This window comes from Notolepis coatsorum, assembly GCF_963971535.1.
Source record: "Notolepis coatsorum genome assembly, chromosome: 2".
NCBI classification, from domain to species: domain Eukaryota; kingdom Metazoa; phylum Chordata; class Actinopteri; order Aulopiformes; family Paralepididae; genus Notolepis; species Notolepis coatsorum.
The window spans coordinates 185,346,152-185,365,674 of NC_140166.1; the positions used below are offsets into that span (position 1 = coordinate 185,346,152).

Here is a 19,523-nt window from a genome sequence, read left to right on the forward strand (position 1 = left end):
ATAATCTAATAATCTGTCTGTGGTATTTTATAAAAAAAAAAAAAAAAAAAAAAAAAAGTATATGTAGAGAGCAAATGTTCCCCTGATAAATCAAGATTTAAAAATAATAAAATTGTTTTCTGTCAGTCATGGCTGTTGTGAGGTTCTACAGCAGGGAGGCAGTGAGGGGGCGGGCCATACAGAGGGCAGCCCAGCTCAACCCCCAGCTGTCAATCAAGAGTGAGCAGTGCTACAACGTGGAGCTGACAGGTAAAGTGTGTGACAGTCAGAGAGTGACCATTTTTGTAGTGTAATAAAAAAAAAGATGACCATCAAAATTATAAAGGAAGGATACATTTAACCATTCAGATGGAGAAGCAGATACTGGAAGACCAGACCTGGTCGATACGCTTTGGTCTGTTGCTGTTGTTCTACTTTGTTCTTGTACCTGCAGGTTGAGTGCCTTGGTTTTTCTTGGGGATCCATGAACCCTTGAATATACGCCTACATGTTTTTATTTAGCTAGCAAGGGATATCTCAGTGTTTGTTGTATCCACCCACCAATGAGAACCAGCCTACTTACACAGTGGTTCACATCCAAGTAGTGTTCTTTCTATATTTCTCTTCACCATAGAAGTACATTTAGAAAAAACGATTCTTTGTTGCTGTTATAAAGTTAATCCACATCACCTGAAAAAAACTCAGCCTCTACTGGCTGTAACCATAATAACTAGACACAACACTCACACTTTACCTTCTTTACATAATTGGGTATGAAAACATAAACCGGATTATAAAACCACCTCATACTTATTTGCTTTCCCTTCATCTCTCTGTTTCTCTCCATCTACTCCATGATGATAATCCTCTGCTCCTCCTTATTCCTCCTCTCCTGTCTAGGCTGTGATGGTCTGAGTGCAGAACAGAGGGAGGTTCTGCTGTGGCTGTTCCGTCCCCCCATGCAGACAGAGCTGCTGTCTGAGAAGCCGTACCTGACGGAGGGGGAGGGGGAGAGACTAGTGGAGATAGGGCCCAGGTACTGGTGCACTCGCACAGATTCTGTTGAAGGAAGACTCCAACATTTTGGGAAAATTAGCTTATTTGCCATCTACCCTGGAGTTAGACAAGAAGATACATACCTTTTTCTTCTCTGTGCATGCAGTAGGAGTAGGTAGACGTTGGGAACTAGGCTAATGGAAGAACCTACTTCCAGTGACTGACGCTAGGCTAACGGTGCGCGTCTTCCTACTCCTACTGCATGCACAGAGAAGAAAAAGGTATGTATATTAACACTCCAACATTTTGGGAACCCTGGAGTTAGACAAGAAGATGCATACCTTTTCTCTGTGCATGCAGTAGGAGTAGGAAGACGTTTGGAACTAGGCTAATGGAGGAACCTACTTCCAGTGACTGACGCTAAGCTAGGCTAACGGTGCGTGTCTTCCTACTCTTACTGCATGCACAGAGAAGAAAAAGGGTATGTATCTTGTCTAACTCCAGGGTAGATGCCAAATAAGCTAATTTCCCAAAATGTTGGAGTTTTCCTTTAAAGGATAACTCCACTATTTTGGGAAATTAGCTTATTTAACATCTTCCCTGGAGTTAGACAAGAAGATGCATACCTTTTTTGTCTCTGTGCGTGCATTTTAGCTTTGGGAATAGATGCTCCGTTAGCATAGCTTAGCTTCATCACTGGAAGTGAGGCAGGACAGTAGCCTTACAGTGCCTTACAGTGTATTGCAAGGTCTGACATTGACCAAACTTGATATGCATGACCTTGGTGGGCTCTAGGTCAACTCCTGAAAAGGGGGTCAATGTCAGACCTTGCAATCAAAAGTTAGGGGCGCACTGAAATTATGGCAAGGGTTATTAGCCCCCTAACTTTTGATTGCAAAGTCTGACATTGACCCCCTTTTCAGGAGTTGACCTAGAGCCCACCAAGGTCATGCATATCAAGTTTGGTCAATGTCAGACCTTGCAATACACTGTAAGGCACTGTAAGGCTACTGTCCTGCCTCACTTCCAGTGATGAAGCTAAGCTATGCTAACGGAGCATCTATTCCCAAAGCTAAAATGCACGCACAGAGACAAAAAAGGTATGCATCTTCTTGTCTAACTCCAGGGAAGATGTTAAATAAGCTAATTTCCCAAAATAATGGAGTTATCCTTTAAAGGTCGAATCTGTAAGGCGGTCAAACAGCGACCTCTAGACAAATGAGCCCTGGGCCCTATTCCCCATACCTGGTTCAACTAAGTCGATTATCTAAGTCCCATTATCCAGATTCAATTAACCAGATGTTTGAATCCGCGCTTTCCCTGTTCCTTGAAGGCTGATTCAGTCTCGTTCATTCGAACCAGACTTGATTCTCAGGATAAGTGCACGTGGCCGCCTCAGTTGAAAAGACAGCAGGTGTTGATCGCAGAAATCCTGATTTTCTAACGGCATTGATTGATTGATTAAAAACTTTATTAACAGATTGCAGAATGGGTACAATACAGTACGGCTCAATAGCCTCGCCGACAAGTTAAATGCATATCTATAGGTTAATTTTAAGTCCCTCATTACCCCAATAAATCAGATTATATTTCTTTAAATGTGCCTGCTGGCAGTAGGCTTAATGGAATGAATAATCAAATGAGATCTTGCTAGTGAAAATAATTTGTTCAACTCTTTCAGAATAAGGATCTAATTGATACGAATTATATTATGAGGATATCTGTATTGTATGTGCTTAGGTATTATGTACTATATAAATATTATACATGGTTCCCAAAGAGAGGCTTGGAATTGATTAACCTTCAGTTTATACCAGTGACCCCTCATGTTCATCATCAGTGCTTGAAAAGATAAATGCATTTTCTCAAATTAATTCATCAAAACGTCAAAGGCTCATTCAATTTATCAAGTCACGTCACGTCATCAAATCCATCAAACAGCGCATCTCCTCATATATTTTAAACCCAGTTACAATATCACAATAACGTGTGGCACTGTCACAGTGATACAATTAAACAATCCACAGATTCAGATTCCTCATAATTCATATCCACAATCCGCGCATAGACGCTTCAGCTTGAATGAAACACAATCCGGGCGCTCCGTTAAGCAAATACACAGCGAAGAATATGAAACTAATCGGAGCCAAACGCCCGATAGGTTTCATTCATTAAAAATATCCCTGCGAGGGGAGCTCCAGTAGCTCACCACGTACCGCGAGCGCTATTTCAGCGCCGTGGACAACCGTGCTCGTCGCGGATCTGGGGCTTAGCGAGTTCGAATCCCGACTGCAGCCGTGCCTTTCCCAGAGTGTCTTCCCCCCCATCTGAACCCTTTCAGCCTGTTTCTGTCGGTCATCCTTGACCAGTATAAATGTGATAAACACATAAAAGAGCCAGGGGAATGGCCAAAGTTTAAAAAAAAAAATAATATCCCTGCGGGATTCACATTTGCAATGATCCGTTTAGTGTCGCGAGCGCCGTATAACTATGACGTGCATTATATAGGACAAAGTAAATTCATAGGCTGAATATGATTTATTATCAGCATTTTAGGTCTATTATTTTACATTTCAAACGAAGCACAAAAACATAATTCAGAATGGTATAATGGGATCTAGACTGTGAGAAATATTTCAGGAAGCGAACTGGGATTTCTTTGCGAGGGTGTGGCCATGCAGGTTATCCAGCTAACTGAACTAAACTCTGCCCTCGACCAAGTTCAAACTTTCTGATCTGTTACCATGGCGATTTAGAAAATCCGACGTCGGGGAACGGAAATGTCTGGCTTAAGTCAAGCTATGCTGAAAATTATCTGGCTAACTCAGTTAGCCAGGTACGGGGAATAGGGCCCTGCTTGGTACTGCACTTTGTTTACTTGTTTTGTTTGGGTTGGAGTTTAGTAGCTTATTATTCTGTGAATCCAGACCTCTCAAGGGCAGAGCCCCACCTAGTGTCACCAAAAAGAACTGCAGACAAATGTTATTCATTCTTAAAGATTTGCCTATTATTTGCTCAAATGTATTATATATGGATATAGCATCTTACTAAATTGCATATACATTTTATTAGTATTTGAGTTATGTCATCTCTCTGCCTTGCTGTTGCCTTGCCGAATGCTTCCGCGTTTTCCCTGATTGGCTGCGACACGCCCCGCGGCATTAACGTGTATTCTTTCGCCGGTTAAGGTTAGGCATGGTTAAGGTTAAGGTTAGGCATTGTTTCGGAGTTGGTTAAGGTTAGAAAGGTTAAGTTTAGGCGCTGTTAAGGAGCTGGTTAAGGTTAGAGTTTGTCTTAGAGAATGGCAATATTCTTTCTATGGTTAAGGTTAGGCATGGTTAAGGTTTGTCTTAGAGAATGGCAATAGACAGCCTATTTCCGCACTGCCGCTCTCTCGCGCTGCCGCGGTCACATGGTCACATTGTCACATTCTTGCACTCCTCCGCTGTTAAAAAGCAACACACGTTAGGTCTAAAATAGCATGAATGCGGCTAGCCCGTCTCTATCAATGCAGACTAGTGTACTGTACATGGGAAAATCCAAGTGCGCATGCTCAGGGTGTTCTATCATTCACAGTAGACCACATAAATTTGATGGAAAGTGGGGCTCGAAGCCCCTAGCCCCAAGTGTACGTAATTTCGTATTTCAAAGTTTATTGGCTGGTGTCTGATTACAGTCTGTAAAGAAGCCTTTCATTGCTAACTGCAGCTACTGTAAACTACCTAGCTAGTGACGTTACATGAAAATTAACAAGGTGGATTATTTACTCAAGCACAGGTTTGAAACCCTGAATTTGGAGGAGAATATCGTTATAACTCAAACAGCTTGCAAAGGTAACCGTTAACATCCATCCATGAGAACAACCTAGAAGAGGCTTTTACTGAGACCGTCAGTCTTCTGAAAATCATAACGACTCCTATGACGACATCTGAGTCAGAGAGGAACTTTTCCACTTTAAAGAGGATAAAAACGTTTACAAAAGGTGATCTCATTGGATGTGCCCTGACAATTAATGCTTGTATATCTTATCGTGTGTTGTCATGTTTGTTTATATGTTTGTTTAAAAAATAATAAAAAAATAAAATACAAAAAAAAGAGGATAAAAACGTTTACTCCCAATACCATGGGACAGCCATGACTTAACACGTGAGCCCACAGCTTTGGTGAGTGATCATTTATCATCCTGATGTTATGGTCCTGGTCCGTGCTTTGGCAATGCTGTTGTGTTGAATCGCTTGATGATGGTAGTGTCATGTCTAAAGACTAGGCTGTTGTCATAATGTGGTTGTCATAGAATCCCTAAAAAGTTGTCTGTTTGCTTTGGTGTGGCCTTCAGTGGCGTTGAGCTCTATAATAGCAGTTAAATTAATCCATCACAAAGTGCAAAAATAAATCACCAATAAATAAAGTGTTTTTTGACACTAAAAGACACTAATCATGCTTTCACCCCCCCCACGCCTACCGCCAGGCCAGAAAAAAATCATTCCCCCACCAACATTTTACATAGAAAAACGCCACTGATTATCACATACTATCTGACACTTAGACATGTATAAGCCCAGCTTTGTCACAAGATCTGTTTGATGTTATTGTCGTCCCATGCAGGCTGAACTTCTCCACTGCGTGGTCCACTAATGCTGTGTCCATCTGCCAGAGCGCGGGCCTCTGCAGTGTCACGCGAGTCGAGCTGTCTCGCAGGCTTCTCATCAAGGTCTCACAACACACACACGCACAAACACACACCATCACAACATTCACACTTGCTTTTGTCATTCTGTCCTTGATTGAAAACTTTATTAACAGATTGCAGAATGGGTACGGCTCAATACAAAACAAACTGCTAAGAGGATGCAGACCAGAATAAGACTTTCGTCTTGCTTACATCGGGGTCCCCCATTTTCAATTCATCATGACATTTATGACATACACGACAAACGGATATACAGAACTGTGTAGTAAAAAGAGATCATGAAGCTGTACATTGGTGGGGGGGGGGATTTGGACATTTACAGGGGCCAGTTTCTAATTGCAGCCACCCGTAGGTGCTCTTAGAGAGAGGTTTTGAAGGAGGGTAGGGATTCACATTCCTTCATGGTTTTGGGTAGGGCGTTCCACATTATTGTTGCATAATTGCTAAACGTGTTTAGTCCCTTTAGTCCTTATACACGTGTGTGTCTCTCTCCCCCACCAGCCCAAGAATGGAGAGAGTATGAAAGAACTCAATGGAGATATAGAGAGGCTGATTGAGTGTCTGTACGACAGCATGACAGAATGCATCTACCAATGTCCCATAACCTCTTTCGCCGTGGAAACCAAGCCTCAGGCTGTCTTTGAGGTGGACATTCTGGGGAAGGGTCGCGTCGCCTTGGAGACGGCAAATGACGACCTGGGTAAGTGAAGAGATCACACACTCTGACCTCTTACGTGGTCTACTGTTTAAACTCTGTGCCGGTCATCATTCTTCCTTCTTTCTGTTGTTCTCCATTCCTGCCTAAATCTCTTTGCTACTTTTTCTATAGTCCCTATCAGTCTACTGAGTGCTGTTGTCTCCTGACTGGTCCTTTGTCTCTTTCCTCATGCCCCTTTTCAGTCCTGCACCTGTCTGTGAGTACATTGGTAATTGCACCCACCCCTTCCTCCTTGGATGCAGTCACATGACGAGTCACACTATAGTCACAGGGCACGGATGATGTCGCTGATTAGGTGTGTGTGTGTGTGTGTGTGTGTGTGTGTGTGTGTGTGTGTGTGTTAATTAGGCTTAAAGGAAAAAATAAACCCAGAAAGTATGAAGGCTGCAAAAGTAAATGATTTGATTTTGGAAATGATGTGAGATATACTGTAGCGTTATTCTATTTTGGGGGTGCCACATTCATGGCCTTCAAATACCAAGATTCCATTCTCTACCTTTTGGAAAGCTCTGGCTCACATCTAGTATTAAGGTTGCTTTCTTTCTAATTGTTATTCATATAAATGTATCAAACCATATGCATCAAGAGAAACAATTGGAATTATGAAGTTAAATGTAATACTTCAGACTTCATTGTTTGTGACTTTTCAAAGAAAGCGAATACAATGTTGGCATGTGATAAATTTGCCAGATTTAATTATTTACCAGTTTAAGAGAGCCACTGGAATGTGCTCTGCAGTGAGTTAGTCAGAATGTATCAGTTGTATTAAGACTCAGGCAGGTCTGCAACCAGGTGACACTTCCTGCTGGAACACTGAGAAGCTTGACATTGTCTGAGGACTGCAACAGTTATTATTCCATAGACGCAGGTAATATCAGAGACAGATTATTATTGAATTGAAGGATCTTTATTGTCAGTATACTTGGGTACAATTTTGTATGGCTTCTCCCAATGTAGTTAAAATGAAACAATATCTGAAAGTGGTACCAGAAAAGAGCAGTAATAGCAGCATAATGTTTAAAAAGTGATGCTTGTCATAAATTTTTTATAAAAAGGCACTAGTTACATTTCTTTTAAATAATTTCTCTGTGGACAGGTGGCTAACTGATAACGTACATTGCTACACAGCATGGAATGCAATGATATTCATTGTCTGTTCGCTCCATCTGCCAAACTTGCTCCAATAGATACTTATTGAGCATGTTTTCTGTGAATTGTGTTTTTAATTAAACGGACCTACCCTGAACCTCTCAGTGACATTTTAACCTCTGAGTGGCAGGTTGCTTTAACTAGTTTTTCTTTATTACCCTTGTTTAATTAAACCGAGTGCTTAGTAGACGGGATGCACAACGGCCTTTAAAATAGCTGCCTGCAGAGGGCTGGTGTGACATGAGTTGAAAAGCAGTCTCTACTTGCTGCTTTCGTGGAACTTGTTGTAAATGTCAACGATCACAGGGTCCTAAAGTGTGTCCTAGTAATTTTCAACTTCTTAAACCAACTCTCTACACCAGAAATATATATATTGTATATGGTGTGTGTGCATGTGGGCTGCATGCACGTGTGTGTGTGCGTGCGCGTGTGTTTGCAAGGTTGTACATGGTTGCAAACTTTAGATATATTATGGTAATATCAGTTTTTGGTCTTGGTCTTGCTAAGTAAGCACTCATGCATTAAGTAAGGGATAAATAATTGACCGACACGGTGTTCTAAACGCAGTGAAGGTCAATTATTTTGCGACAATGACTGAGTATAGCTATACATTATCCCGCTTATTACAGGGCTAACTTACTAACAATATACGTAATTCATTTTACACCATCGACAAGACGAGATCAAATGCAGACGCAGTTGTTCTGTTGCTCCTGTCATCGCCGGCAGGTGTTTGGACTTGATTGCACCTGATGTAGTGCAGCTGTGCATAATGGTAAAGCTTAGCTTTCGTGACTGCGATCAAAATGCTTGATTGTGATTGGTCAATAGCGCTCTGTTGCCCCTAACAGCGGTCATTATTGCGCATTGCCCCTGACAGCGGTGAATTATCGAGAAATAATTGGCCGCTGTCAGGGGCAACGGAGCACTATTGACCAATCACAATCAAGCATTTTGGTGACTTTTAAAACGCCATGTAATAAGTTTAGATAATAATTTATTAATAAACACAAGATTTCTTGTAGAACCCTTGGGAAAATTAAGGACAAGGTTTCTATCCTACCCAAATTTAGACCAGACTACTACAAGAAAGCCTTGAGAAAAGGTATTACGGGTATTTGGGATTTTGATAAATCTGGGTGGGCTAATTGAATTGGTTCTGAATCTTGTTGTTTCAATTCCACCCATAGGAAGGTCCAGAAATCCCATTATAAATCCTGTGAAAGTATGTTGTTTACCAAATGTTCATATTGTGCCTAATGCAGGGCTGTCCTTTGACCCCTGGGATCTGGACTACTACACATCAATGTTCCAGAGAGTGGAGAGGAACCCCACCAGCGTGGAGTGTTTTGACTTGGCTCAGTCCAACAGGTGGGTTTTCTATGCAACAAGGAGACCGACACAACATCTTTGAAATGTTTGCTTCCTTGGAGGTGTCTGTGGTTTCATATGCCTTGACCAGAAGACTTTGTCCCACCTCTCTCCCAGTGAGCACAGCCGCCATTGGTTCTTCCGGGGACGCATGGTGATCGATGGACAGGAGCAGAAGGAGACTCTCTTTAGCCTAATCATGGACACTCAGCGTCATAGCAACCAAAACAACGTCATCAAGTTCTGTGACAACAGCAGGTAGAGGAGAAACGGCAACGCAGCAATGTTGGCAACCGATAGAAACTGTAGGCTGTAGCTATATCTCCATATTGTAGAGCCATATGAAATCCGTTTTATTTTTTTCCAAATTCCATTTAATTTTTTTCCAAATTCCGTTTTTTCCGTTTTCATATTTCAGAATTTTGTATTTTGCTTTGTACGCTCATTTTACCATCAGAAATAGTGTCTAATAAGTGGGAATGAATAAATGTCCACAATTTAATAAGATATAACAGTCCATTTAATAGGGCTGTCTTAAATACTTCGAAGCTTCGAAGCTTCGTTCGATGGGCATGGGATTCGAATATGAAAATAAAATTAGATTAAAAAAATTATAATAATTATATATATTTTTGCTAAATCAACTCTGCCTCTCTTTGTTAATTACAACAAGCAATGCTGTTTGTTATTTAAGATGAGGTCGGACTCGGCACTGACAGATTTGTGTTCATTGTGCTGCTTTTATAAAGCCTCAAATGATGGCTTACAATATTTCATGAAAGCAAAGTGTTTTGTTTGTCTAAGATTTAAAAAGGTTTAAACTTTACAGCACCGACAAAGTTGAACAAAGTGCTGTACAAGTCCCACAACATAAACATTTTTTTTAGTTGATTCCATTTTTATTGCTCAATTCCGCGATTCCGTCCGCGATTCCGTGATCGCGGATTCCATATGGCTCTACATATTGTTGTGTGTTACATACTGACTCGCATGTATGTGTCATCAGCGGTATCAGAGGTATGGAGTTGGACTGTGTTTACCCTAAAGACTCATCCCAGGCCAGCTGCTATGAGATACGGCGCTCACAAAGACATGTCATCTTCACGGCCGAGACGCACAACTTCCCTACTGGTTAGAACACTTACTTCCTGAAGAATCGAAAACACACACTCCCCAACCATAAAAGACATGCATGCTAGGTATATAATACTCCTGCCATTGCCATTGCCCTTGACCAAGGTACTGGCATGACAACTGGAGTTGGTCCCCGGGTGCCACACTGTGTGGCTGCCCACTGCTCCTAAATAGATAGGATGGGTCAAAATGCACAGAATGAATTTCCCCAAGGGGATTAGTAAAGGTTCAACTTAAACTATTTCTTTTGCATGTGTACTATTTCCTTTTTTTATCTTGTATTTTCTCTGGATTATATTCTGTCCTTTCTCTATCCAACCTCTAGGCGTTGCCCCATTCAGTGGTGCCACCACAGGGACAGGAGGTCGAATCAGAGATGTCCAGAGTGCTGGACAGGGAGGCCATGTCATCGCTGGTACTGCAGGCTACTGCTTTGGCAACCTCCACATACCAGGTCAGTCTAATGCAGGCGTTCTTCAAGGAACATGCCAGTGTCATTCTGACTTCTCACCATTGCCAGAGGTTGTCTCCATCTTGAACAGATTCTGTCAACAAAGTGTATGTTTCGGTAGACCTCAACCTGCCTTTCACGCTGCCGTTGATGTTGAAAAGGGATGAAAATGTATGTCTCTAGGCACAAAAAGACTTGCATTTAATAATCCCGATTTTAGGTCTTAAAAGTCGTAAAGATTTCTTAAATATGATTTTGTCTTAAAAATATTGGATTTGTATGTTACTTCTAGGGTAAGGGTACTGTTTAATGGGACAATTTCAGATATGGAAACCCTTCAATGTGGAGTCCCCTGTTAGATTTCGATCAATCAGCCAGTATCACCTCTTCATCTGTTGGCTTGTGTTACCACCTCTTTATCCGTTGACTCTGCGTTGTGTTTTATTTCTCCGACATCTTCTCATACTGGTTGTACAATCTTTGTCATTCCCCTTTAACACATTCCCTGCCACGCTTATATCCATCAATGTTTGATCACTGCCACCAGTCTAAGCCTATGGAGATGTTTACCTTCTTTGCAGGGCTATAACTTTTTAAATTGTATTGCTAAATTGACATTACTATGGCCCATTCAACATCGATTATCTATCGTTCAGGATGTAGGAACGTTTTACTTTTTCATTCACAGGTTCATACGAAAATACCGTCTAGAATATAAATATGTTTTTATCGTTTTCTGCAGTAATTCCTAGAACGTGAGATATAGGCATAAATGCATATATAGATTATCAAATGCCGTTTGTTGGCGTTACACGCTATATAAAAAATTTCAACTGTACATGATCCTAAACGTTATGACTGATCATGCGCGGGTGAACGGGGGGGGGGTCGTTTATAATTCCGTGATCGTCTGTAAATGCTTTATGTAGTATGGGTGATATATTGATCGGAGCAGTTTGCATGGATAATAATAAACAAACAGGCTGAAAGTAACGTCAGCGTCCTCTTACCGTTGGGCGATGAGACTGGAGCAAAAACATCCCACTTATTTGACGGCGATCGCCTAAATCCATTTCCGGTTTGTATAATCATAATACACGGCCAAATCGTATCGATTATTGCGTTATGGCAGCGATCGCTACACAGGGACGTGTGTATACAGTCCCGCAACAATAAGCGAGTGGCCGGACGCATTTCGGAGACGCACCGAGATCCAACCGGCCCTTTCCGGTTTGGCAACTCGCCGATCATCCACCAGGGGGCAGTATTGAAGCGTTGCAGAGTTGTCTCACACAGCATCAGACCAGGCTCCGTGAGGGAAATATGTATAACATGGCGAAAAAATTAAATATGATCAAAATAACGTCGTACGCCGTGGATTGGCAGAATTAGCATGAACTTGAAACACGTCGTACAACGTGAATGGCGCAGGATGTGTTAATGCAATCCGTAACAATAAGTATTCGAAACTGGACAGCGTAGTACCTTTCTTGAAAATTTTTGTTTATTACATAAACAAAAGCCTCAGATGTTACCCATTTCGTATTGTTCTTGAGAAAAGTCTTTGATGCAACACTAAATTCATTATTCTATCGTCTCTGAGCACAGATGCTCTTCTGCTGTTCAGTCCAATGGTGGCTAAGGCCTCGTCGTTAGCCACAACCCTTCTTCCGTTAGCCGAAGCTAATGATGATGTGTCATCTCCCCTCCCCCACCGGCGAAGGTGAGAGAGAGATGAACGTCTCTTCTCTTAGTCTGCCCTTACCCGGAAGAAACCTTAGTTATATGATCTTCGTCATAGCAACGACGGGCCCGCCCCCTTTCCTCGTTACTATGTGACGCTGCCATGGCAATGGCTTTCAACCTTTAACACACTCTCTCTCTGCCCATTCTGCCTGCTGCTGTTCTTATCAGTTTGTTATGTGCTGATCGAATGCAGACACCCTGCTCGCTGCTACATTACAACACTGACTGATTCTCTCTACCGTCCTCCTCCTCCATGTACACCTACCTTTCTGACCTAGTACCGTTGGATGCTGTCACCCACCGATATATATATACATTATATGCATATAGAAAAACATAGACATCCTTCACCCCCAAGGAAGTTGCCTTGGTCCTTTGCTCTATTCAATTTGTGTTAATGATTTACCTTATGTATTGAATAATGCATGCATGGAAATGTATGCGGATGACACGACAATGTATGTCTCTGCAGAGAAAGATAACTTGGTTAATACGTTGCTCCAAGAAAAGTTAATGCTGGTTTCTAATTGGGTTATTGAAAACAAGAGAAAAATAGAAAATGGGAGAAAAAGTGGATACAAAAAAAGAATGGATCAGGAACTAAATATTGTGTTGAATGGAGCTGCTATTGAGCAGGTTAGAGAGGCCAAGTTGTTGGGTGTGATTATTGATGAAAAGCTTGCTAAAATGAGTAGGAGTATTTCAATGATCAGAAGGTGTGCTCTTCTATTGAGTGAGAAGACGGTTAAACTAATGTTAAAAGCTTTAGTCCTATCCCACTTGGAATACTGCTCAACAATTTGGTCCAGCACTTCAAAGTGGGATCTGGAGAAACTTCAGCTTGCTCAGAACAGAGCGGCCCGTCTCTTTCACCCATGGGTGTAAACTAATGGGGATCCATAAATAAACAAATAACTTCTTTATTATGTTTAAAATGTGTTTGGGGGAAATGTCTGGCCTGCAACCATTTGTATGGAATTACTTTGTTCATAGTCATTTTCCTTCATACTTAATTGCCAGTATGGCCGTGAAATAAGTATGAAATTATATTAAGTGGTCTTAAAAAAGTCTTAAATTTTACTTGTTGAAACCTGCAGGAACCATGTAGGTAATTTACCCTTGAGAAAACCACTGCACCTTTACGTTCACTAACATTACTGTATTGTAACATTACTCTACTGCAAGCCATTAAATTTTGCTCCGCAACCAGGAGTTAATAACGAGCACACACAACTGAATGCGGAAGTACGACGTGCGTGGCTTGTAGTAGTGTTATCAGAAGTATACCTGCCCAGTGGCTTGTAGTAGTGTTATCAGAAGTATACCTACAGTACCCAGTGGCTTGTAGTAGTGTTATCAGAAGTATACCTGCCCAGTGGCTTGTAGTAGTGTTATGGTCTACAAGATACACTATACAACTAAGGTACCCATGTACATGTCAAAATACTTCCCAAAGGTCAGTGAATACCACAACCACAACACCAGAGGAAGCTCAACAAATCATGTTAAATCCAGATTCGGCTCAAACAAGGGACTAAACACATTTCGCAATTATGCCACATCAATGTGGAACGCCCTACCCAAAGCTGTAAAGGAATGTGAATCCCTACCCACATTCAAAACCGCTCTAAAAGAGCACCTACGGGAGGCTGCAATACGAAACTGGCCACCGTAAATGTCCAAACCCCCTCACCCCCACCTAATAGACAGTCTCCTCCCCACCGCATGTATATATTCTTTCCCCACCGTATGTATATTTCTCTCCCACCCACCCACCCCCTCCTAATGTACAGTCTCCTCCCCATCATATGTATATACTCTCTGTCAGGATCTATGGGTAACAGTACTGTATATTTGCATATCATATATGTCACAAATGTAACAGTACTATATACCTGTATGTCAAAACTCTGAATCTGAAAAATCCCTATGCCATAAATGTCATGATGTCATGTATGTTGTGTATGTCATAAATGTCACTATGAATTGAAAATGTGGGACCCTGATGTAAACAAGACAAACGTCTTTCTCTGGTCTGCATCCCCTTAACAATTGTGTGTATTGAGCCGTACTGTATTGTACCCATTCTGCAATCTGTTAAATAAAGTTTTCATTCATTCATACTTGCCCAGTGGTTTTCAGAAGGGAGAGTGGAGACCCGCTCCCCCAGTGTTCAACATCAGTGGCAGAGTGAGTGCGATTTAGTAACGTACGCTGAGATCAGCTAAAACGCACACTGTATACACCTAACATACAGTACAATCTGTTAAAGACGATGGCAATCTCTGGTAATGGAGAGAAGTCAAAATGACACAGTATGGTCCTTTAAACCTTTCTTGCGGCCCAACTGATTAAATTAGTCTCACACTGGGGCCCAACCTGACCCGCCAGATGGCCTGTTACACAGAACCATCTGGTAAGTCGTCCTTTAAAACTGTTTGGAACAGGGCCGGCACTTTAAAGGAAGAACTATATGGCAGGTGATTGTGTCTACACCATACCTGTAGCTGCCAGTAGGGTCTACACCATGCCTGTAGCTGCCAGTAGGGTCTACACCATGCCTGTAGCTGCCAGTATGGTCTACACCATGCCTGTAGCTGCCAGTAGGGTCAGTACACTATGCCTGTAGCTGCCAGTAGGGTCAGTACACCATGCCTGTAGCTGCCAGTAGGGTCAGTACACCATGCCTGTAGCTGCCAGTAGGGTCTACACCATGCCTGTAGCTGCCAGTAGGGTCAGTACACCATGCCTGTAGCTGCCAGTAGGGTCAGTACACCATGCCTGTAGCTGCCAGTAGGGTCAGTACACCATGCCTGTAGCTGCCAGTAGGGTCTACACCATGCCTGTAGCTGCCAGTAGGGTCAGTACACCATGCCTGTAGCTGCCAGTAGGGTCAGTACACCATGCCTGTAGCTGCCAGTAGGGTGTACACCATGCCTGTAGCTGCCAGTAGGGTCAGTACACCATGCCTGTAGCTGCCAGTAGGGTGTACACCATGCCTGTAGCTGCCAGTAGGGTCTACACCATGTAGCTGCCAGTAGGGTCTACACACCATGTAGCTGCCAGTAGGGTCTACACCATGCCTGTAGCTGCCAGTAGGGTCTACACCATGCCTGTAGCTGCCAGTAGGGTCTACACCATGCCTGAAGCTACCAGTAGGGTCTACATCTACACCATGTAGCTGCCAGTAGGGTCTACACCATGTAGCTGCCAGTAGTTCCTCAAAAGATGCTGACTGTTGCGAACCACTGTGATTCAGGCACACAGCACAAGCCCATATTTAAGACCCGACGAGATGGGATTCTTGGGTGATCTCGCGGTGCCAGGTTAACATACATACGGGTACTCTTTTCACGTGGGGACCCACCAGAGACTCATTCATTTTGGGTTACATTACCAACCGTAAAACTCTACTGCTCTTTCCGTGATTTGGTACCTATTGAACCAAGAATCCCAACATTTAACCAGCCTCTTATTACCTCCCAAATCCCCCTTCATTCCTCCATCCTCTCCCTCTCCCCCTCCCCCTTCCCACATCCCCAGGTTACAGGCTGCCATGGGAGTGTGAAGGAGAGGGATGGGAGTACCCCCCGAGCTTCGCTTCTCCCCTGCAGGTGGCCATTGGGGCTAGTGATGGAGCATCGGACTACGGCAACAAGTTTGGTGAACCTGTCCTGGCAGGTAGAGGAACTCAAATGTTGTTGTGCTGAAATACATATCTGTATATATATACTTTCCCCTTATTTAAATTGTCATATATTTTTTCCTGTGTAATTAATATTCTGTTTATATCTGTTAACTGGCAACGGCCCAGGCCCTCTTGAGTGCCACTTTGCCGACCTCTAGCGGCTCAGGTCTGCATTTTTCTTTTAAATACAATATATATAGAACTAAAGCCTTATTTGTTACCTGTTGATTGCACTTTCAGGCGACATAATCCGTTCAGCGGTCTAGAGTTACATGCCGATATGTGAGGCGTGTGCCAAAGTACACAGCAGAGCTTTTTTTAAATTATTACCACTCCCGACTCCCGGGGCTCTAGCTCTGTCAATCATTTGGTGATCTCGAAAATTATTGGACAGGGTTGTAGCCAATGAGTGTGGCTTTCCAATGATACCTTGGGGATCTGCGAATCAGGGATCTAGGTGAAATGTCACGAGCGAAAACCGGAAGAGAAAAAAACGCAGAATGAATTGAAGTCGATGAGGAAATGGTTTACTGGAAAGCTTTATTTTTTCTCTTCAGTTTATTAAAATCGCTCCTAATCACTCATTTCTCAACGGAAGACTGACTACAATCAGGCTATGGACCCAGGGTGTTTTCCAACTCATCCCAATCTTTTTGGAAATACTATATTTGGTTATTGCAACTACTACAGAAAAACGTGAGTAACAAGTTTTTCTACAACTCAAAGTTCAGACCTATGTTACTCTATTTCATTAGCACTAAAAGTGATCTTTCTTTATTGTATCAGAAACGTCAGAATGTTATCTTTCAAAAGAGACCAGGCGTATGCATGTGCTATAAGGATAACGTATAATGATATGCTTTTCAAAAAAAGTATGCAGTCCTCAAGTTCAAGTAAAAAAATTGCCATTTTTCTGGGCGTCAGTTAAGAGGTTAACTTGCAATGCCTCATTGTGACACCCCAATTGACCGAAGCAACGGTTGCGATTGGAGGATCAGGAAAAGAGGGCAGGGCTTGAGATGGGTCGATTTCACTGAGGGATTACATTTACATTTAGTCATTTAGCTGACACTTTTATCCAAAGCGACTTACAAGTTTTATACAATGGCATGCAAATTTCTCGATTCTGATTGGCTGAAACAGTCAAGTTACACGTGGGTATTTGTCATAACCCCACGCTCTTGGTCCCAGGACCCGCCCACAACCGAATGACTATCAATCCGCCGTGCATGTTTTTAGAAGTGAAAGCAAGATGGCGGCCAGTAAACGTTCCGAAAGGATATGTTGATAGGGTCATAAAGACTAAATCAAAAACTATTCTGTCACAGCGAATGTGTTAGTTTCTTACACAATGTTGGATTATGTAATTAGTGGGTCATGAGTCATTGTGGAACAAAAAAATTATTGCGCAAATTGATTGATTGATTAAAAAAAATTTACCTACTTTCTATAGAAGCAGCTGGGAGGTGCGCTGTTTTAAGTGAGCGTGGATTATTGAATTGATTGATTGCAAATTGTATTACTGTCCGCCTAACGACCACCTCTAGGCATGGTCTAATTCTCATAACCCACTCCTGCGCGTGATGTAATGCTTTACTGTACGATAAGTCCGCAGGAAGGGTACGACTCTTACAACTGAGTAACAATGTTCATCAAACAGTGCTGAAACTTGTGTGTTGCAGTGATGAGTGCATAATAGTAAAGACATATTAGTATAGTAGGAAGAGTGCATGATGGTATAAGACACAGTAAGAAGGTTACATTTTCTTTTCTTTTTTTCATAAAATAAAACCTATTCCAGATATTGATTGAAGAAGTGTGTTTTTAGTCAACAGCGAAAGATTGATCGGGTTTCGTCTTTCGTAACTGGTGGGAAGTTCATTCCACCATTGTGGAGCGAGGACAGAGAATAGGCGGCTTCTCTTTGATGACCCTCCCGGAGCTCGGATAGGAGTGGGTTGGAGGCGGCCAGAGATGTAGAGCGGAGGGGTCTTGAGGGTGTGTAGCTAGAGACCATTGACCGGAGGTAGGCGGGAGCCGTTCCCTTCGCCGCACGATATGCCAGGTGGACCAGTGCAGGTCCCTAAGAAGTGGGGTAACATGGGCTGACTTTGGTAGGTCAAACTGGCGGCTGCCTTTCTGAATGAGTTGAATAGGCTTGGTGGCAGTGGTTGGTAGACCAGCAAGCAGTGCATTGCAGTAGTCGAGGCGAGACATGACTGTTGATTGGACAAGGAGTTGGGTGGCTTCTTTTGTCAGGAAGGTGCGGATCCTTCTGACATTGCTCAGGAGGAACCTGCCGGTTCTGGTCGTTGCAGCGATGTGAGCGGAGAAGTTCAGGCGGTCGTCAAGGACTACACCAAGGTTCTTGCTGTCTGGGACGAGGCTACGGCTACATTTTCCACTGTAATGGAAAGGTCGGTCAGCGGGGAGGATTTGGCCAGCAGGTGAAGCAGTTCTGTTTTTCTTAGGTTCAGTTACTTTGGGGTGGTTGGTTGTCATCCAGGCGGAGATGTCGGACAGACGGGCTGAGATCCATTCAGAGACATGGATATCTGAGGGAGGAGAGGAAGAGTTGAGTATCATTGGCATAGCAATGATACGAGAAGGCATGGGACATGATAATGTTACCCAGATATTTGGTGTAGAGGAAGAAGAGGAGGGGTCCAAGGACCGAGCTCTGGGGGACACCCGTCCGATGGGGCGGGGGGCTCGACACGGACCCTCTCCATGATACTCGGTAGGAGCGGTCGTCAAGGTAGGATGTTAGCCATGCCAGCGCAGAGCCAGTCACTCCAATTCCTGCGAGGGATGTGAGGAGGATCTGATGGTTGACTTTGTCGAAGACTGCTGACGGGCCCAGGAGAATCAGGACAGAGGAGAGGCCCTTCACTTTTGCTAAGTGAAGAGCCTCTGTGACCGCTATGAGGGCCATCTCCTTGGAGTGACCAGTACTGAGGCCTGACTGATTAGAGTCTAGGAAGTCATTCTGTAAGAGATATTTGGTAAGTTGGTTGGATACAGCACGTTCAAATGATTTAGAGAGGAAGGAGAGAAGAGAGACAGGACGATAGTTGGGGTTCATGGTTGTTTTCTTTATGAAGGGTGTGACTGGCTTGTTTTAGGGAGGTGGGAATGAATGAATGATCATTACATTCGGAACCACCCATGAGTTGAGGGAGGAGTTGATGGTTGCCGTTAGGAATGGGAGGATGTCTGGTGCTATGGTCTGGAGGAGTGGGGAGGGTATCGGGTCCAGCTGGCATGTAGTGGGACTGTTCGACGTTGCCAGTATCAGGACCTCGGCGTCTGTAATGGGAGAGAAAGATGACGAGTAAAGGGATTAATGAAGTATTTATCTAATCCATCTCTTATCATCTAGGTTCAGTCAACCGTTCACAACGTGGACAAAAGACGGAACAAAGCTTTACTTAGAAAAACGTTATGAACTCTTTCTCCTCTCGAGGTTTTGCACGTTCCTTTGGCATGCGGCTGCCCAACGGAGAGAGGCGAGAGTGGATTAAACCCATCATGTTCAGCGGTGGGCTGGGCTCCATTGAAGACGCACATGTGAAGAAGGACGAGGCAGAGATGGGTAAGT

The 19,523-nt window shown here is 43.1% G+C and overlaps 1 protein-coding gene across 2 annotated transcripts in view; it reads left to right on the forward strand.

Annotated features, from left to right (window-relative positions):
- The window catches only part of pfas (phosphoribosylformylglycinamidine synthase), a 54,930-nt gene that overhangs the window by 12,423 nt on the left and 22,984 nt on the right, over positions 1–19,523 (forward strand). Inside the window, exons 2-11 of one of the 2 annotated variants that reach the window (XM_084307569.1) lie at positions 127–249; positions 880–1,015; positions 5,581–5,686; positions 6,167–6,365; positions 8,798–8,903; positions 9,021–9,161; positions 9,910–10,034; positions 10,363–10,491; positions 15,778–15,915; positions 19,389–19,517. In XM_084307569.1, the coding sequence (XP_084163695.1) occupies positions 129–249; positions 880–1,015; positions 5,581–5,686; positions 6,167–6,365; positions 8,798–8,903; positions 9,021–9,161; positions 9,910–10,034; positions 10,363–10,491; positions 15,778–15,915; positions 19,389–19,517 (1,330 nt within the window). In that variant the 5' untranslated portion in view covers positions 127–128. The remainder of the gene's footprint in view (positions 1–126; positions 250–879; positions 1,016–5,580; positions 5,687–6,166; positions 6,366–8,797; positions 8,904–9,020; positions 9,162–9,909; positions 10,035–10,362; positions 10,492–15,777; positions 15,916–19,388; positions 19,518–19,523) is intronic. The other variant, XM_084307570.1, reaches the window with a different exon arrangement.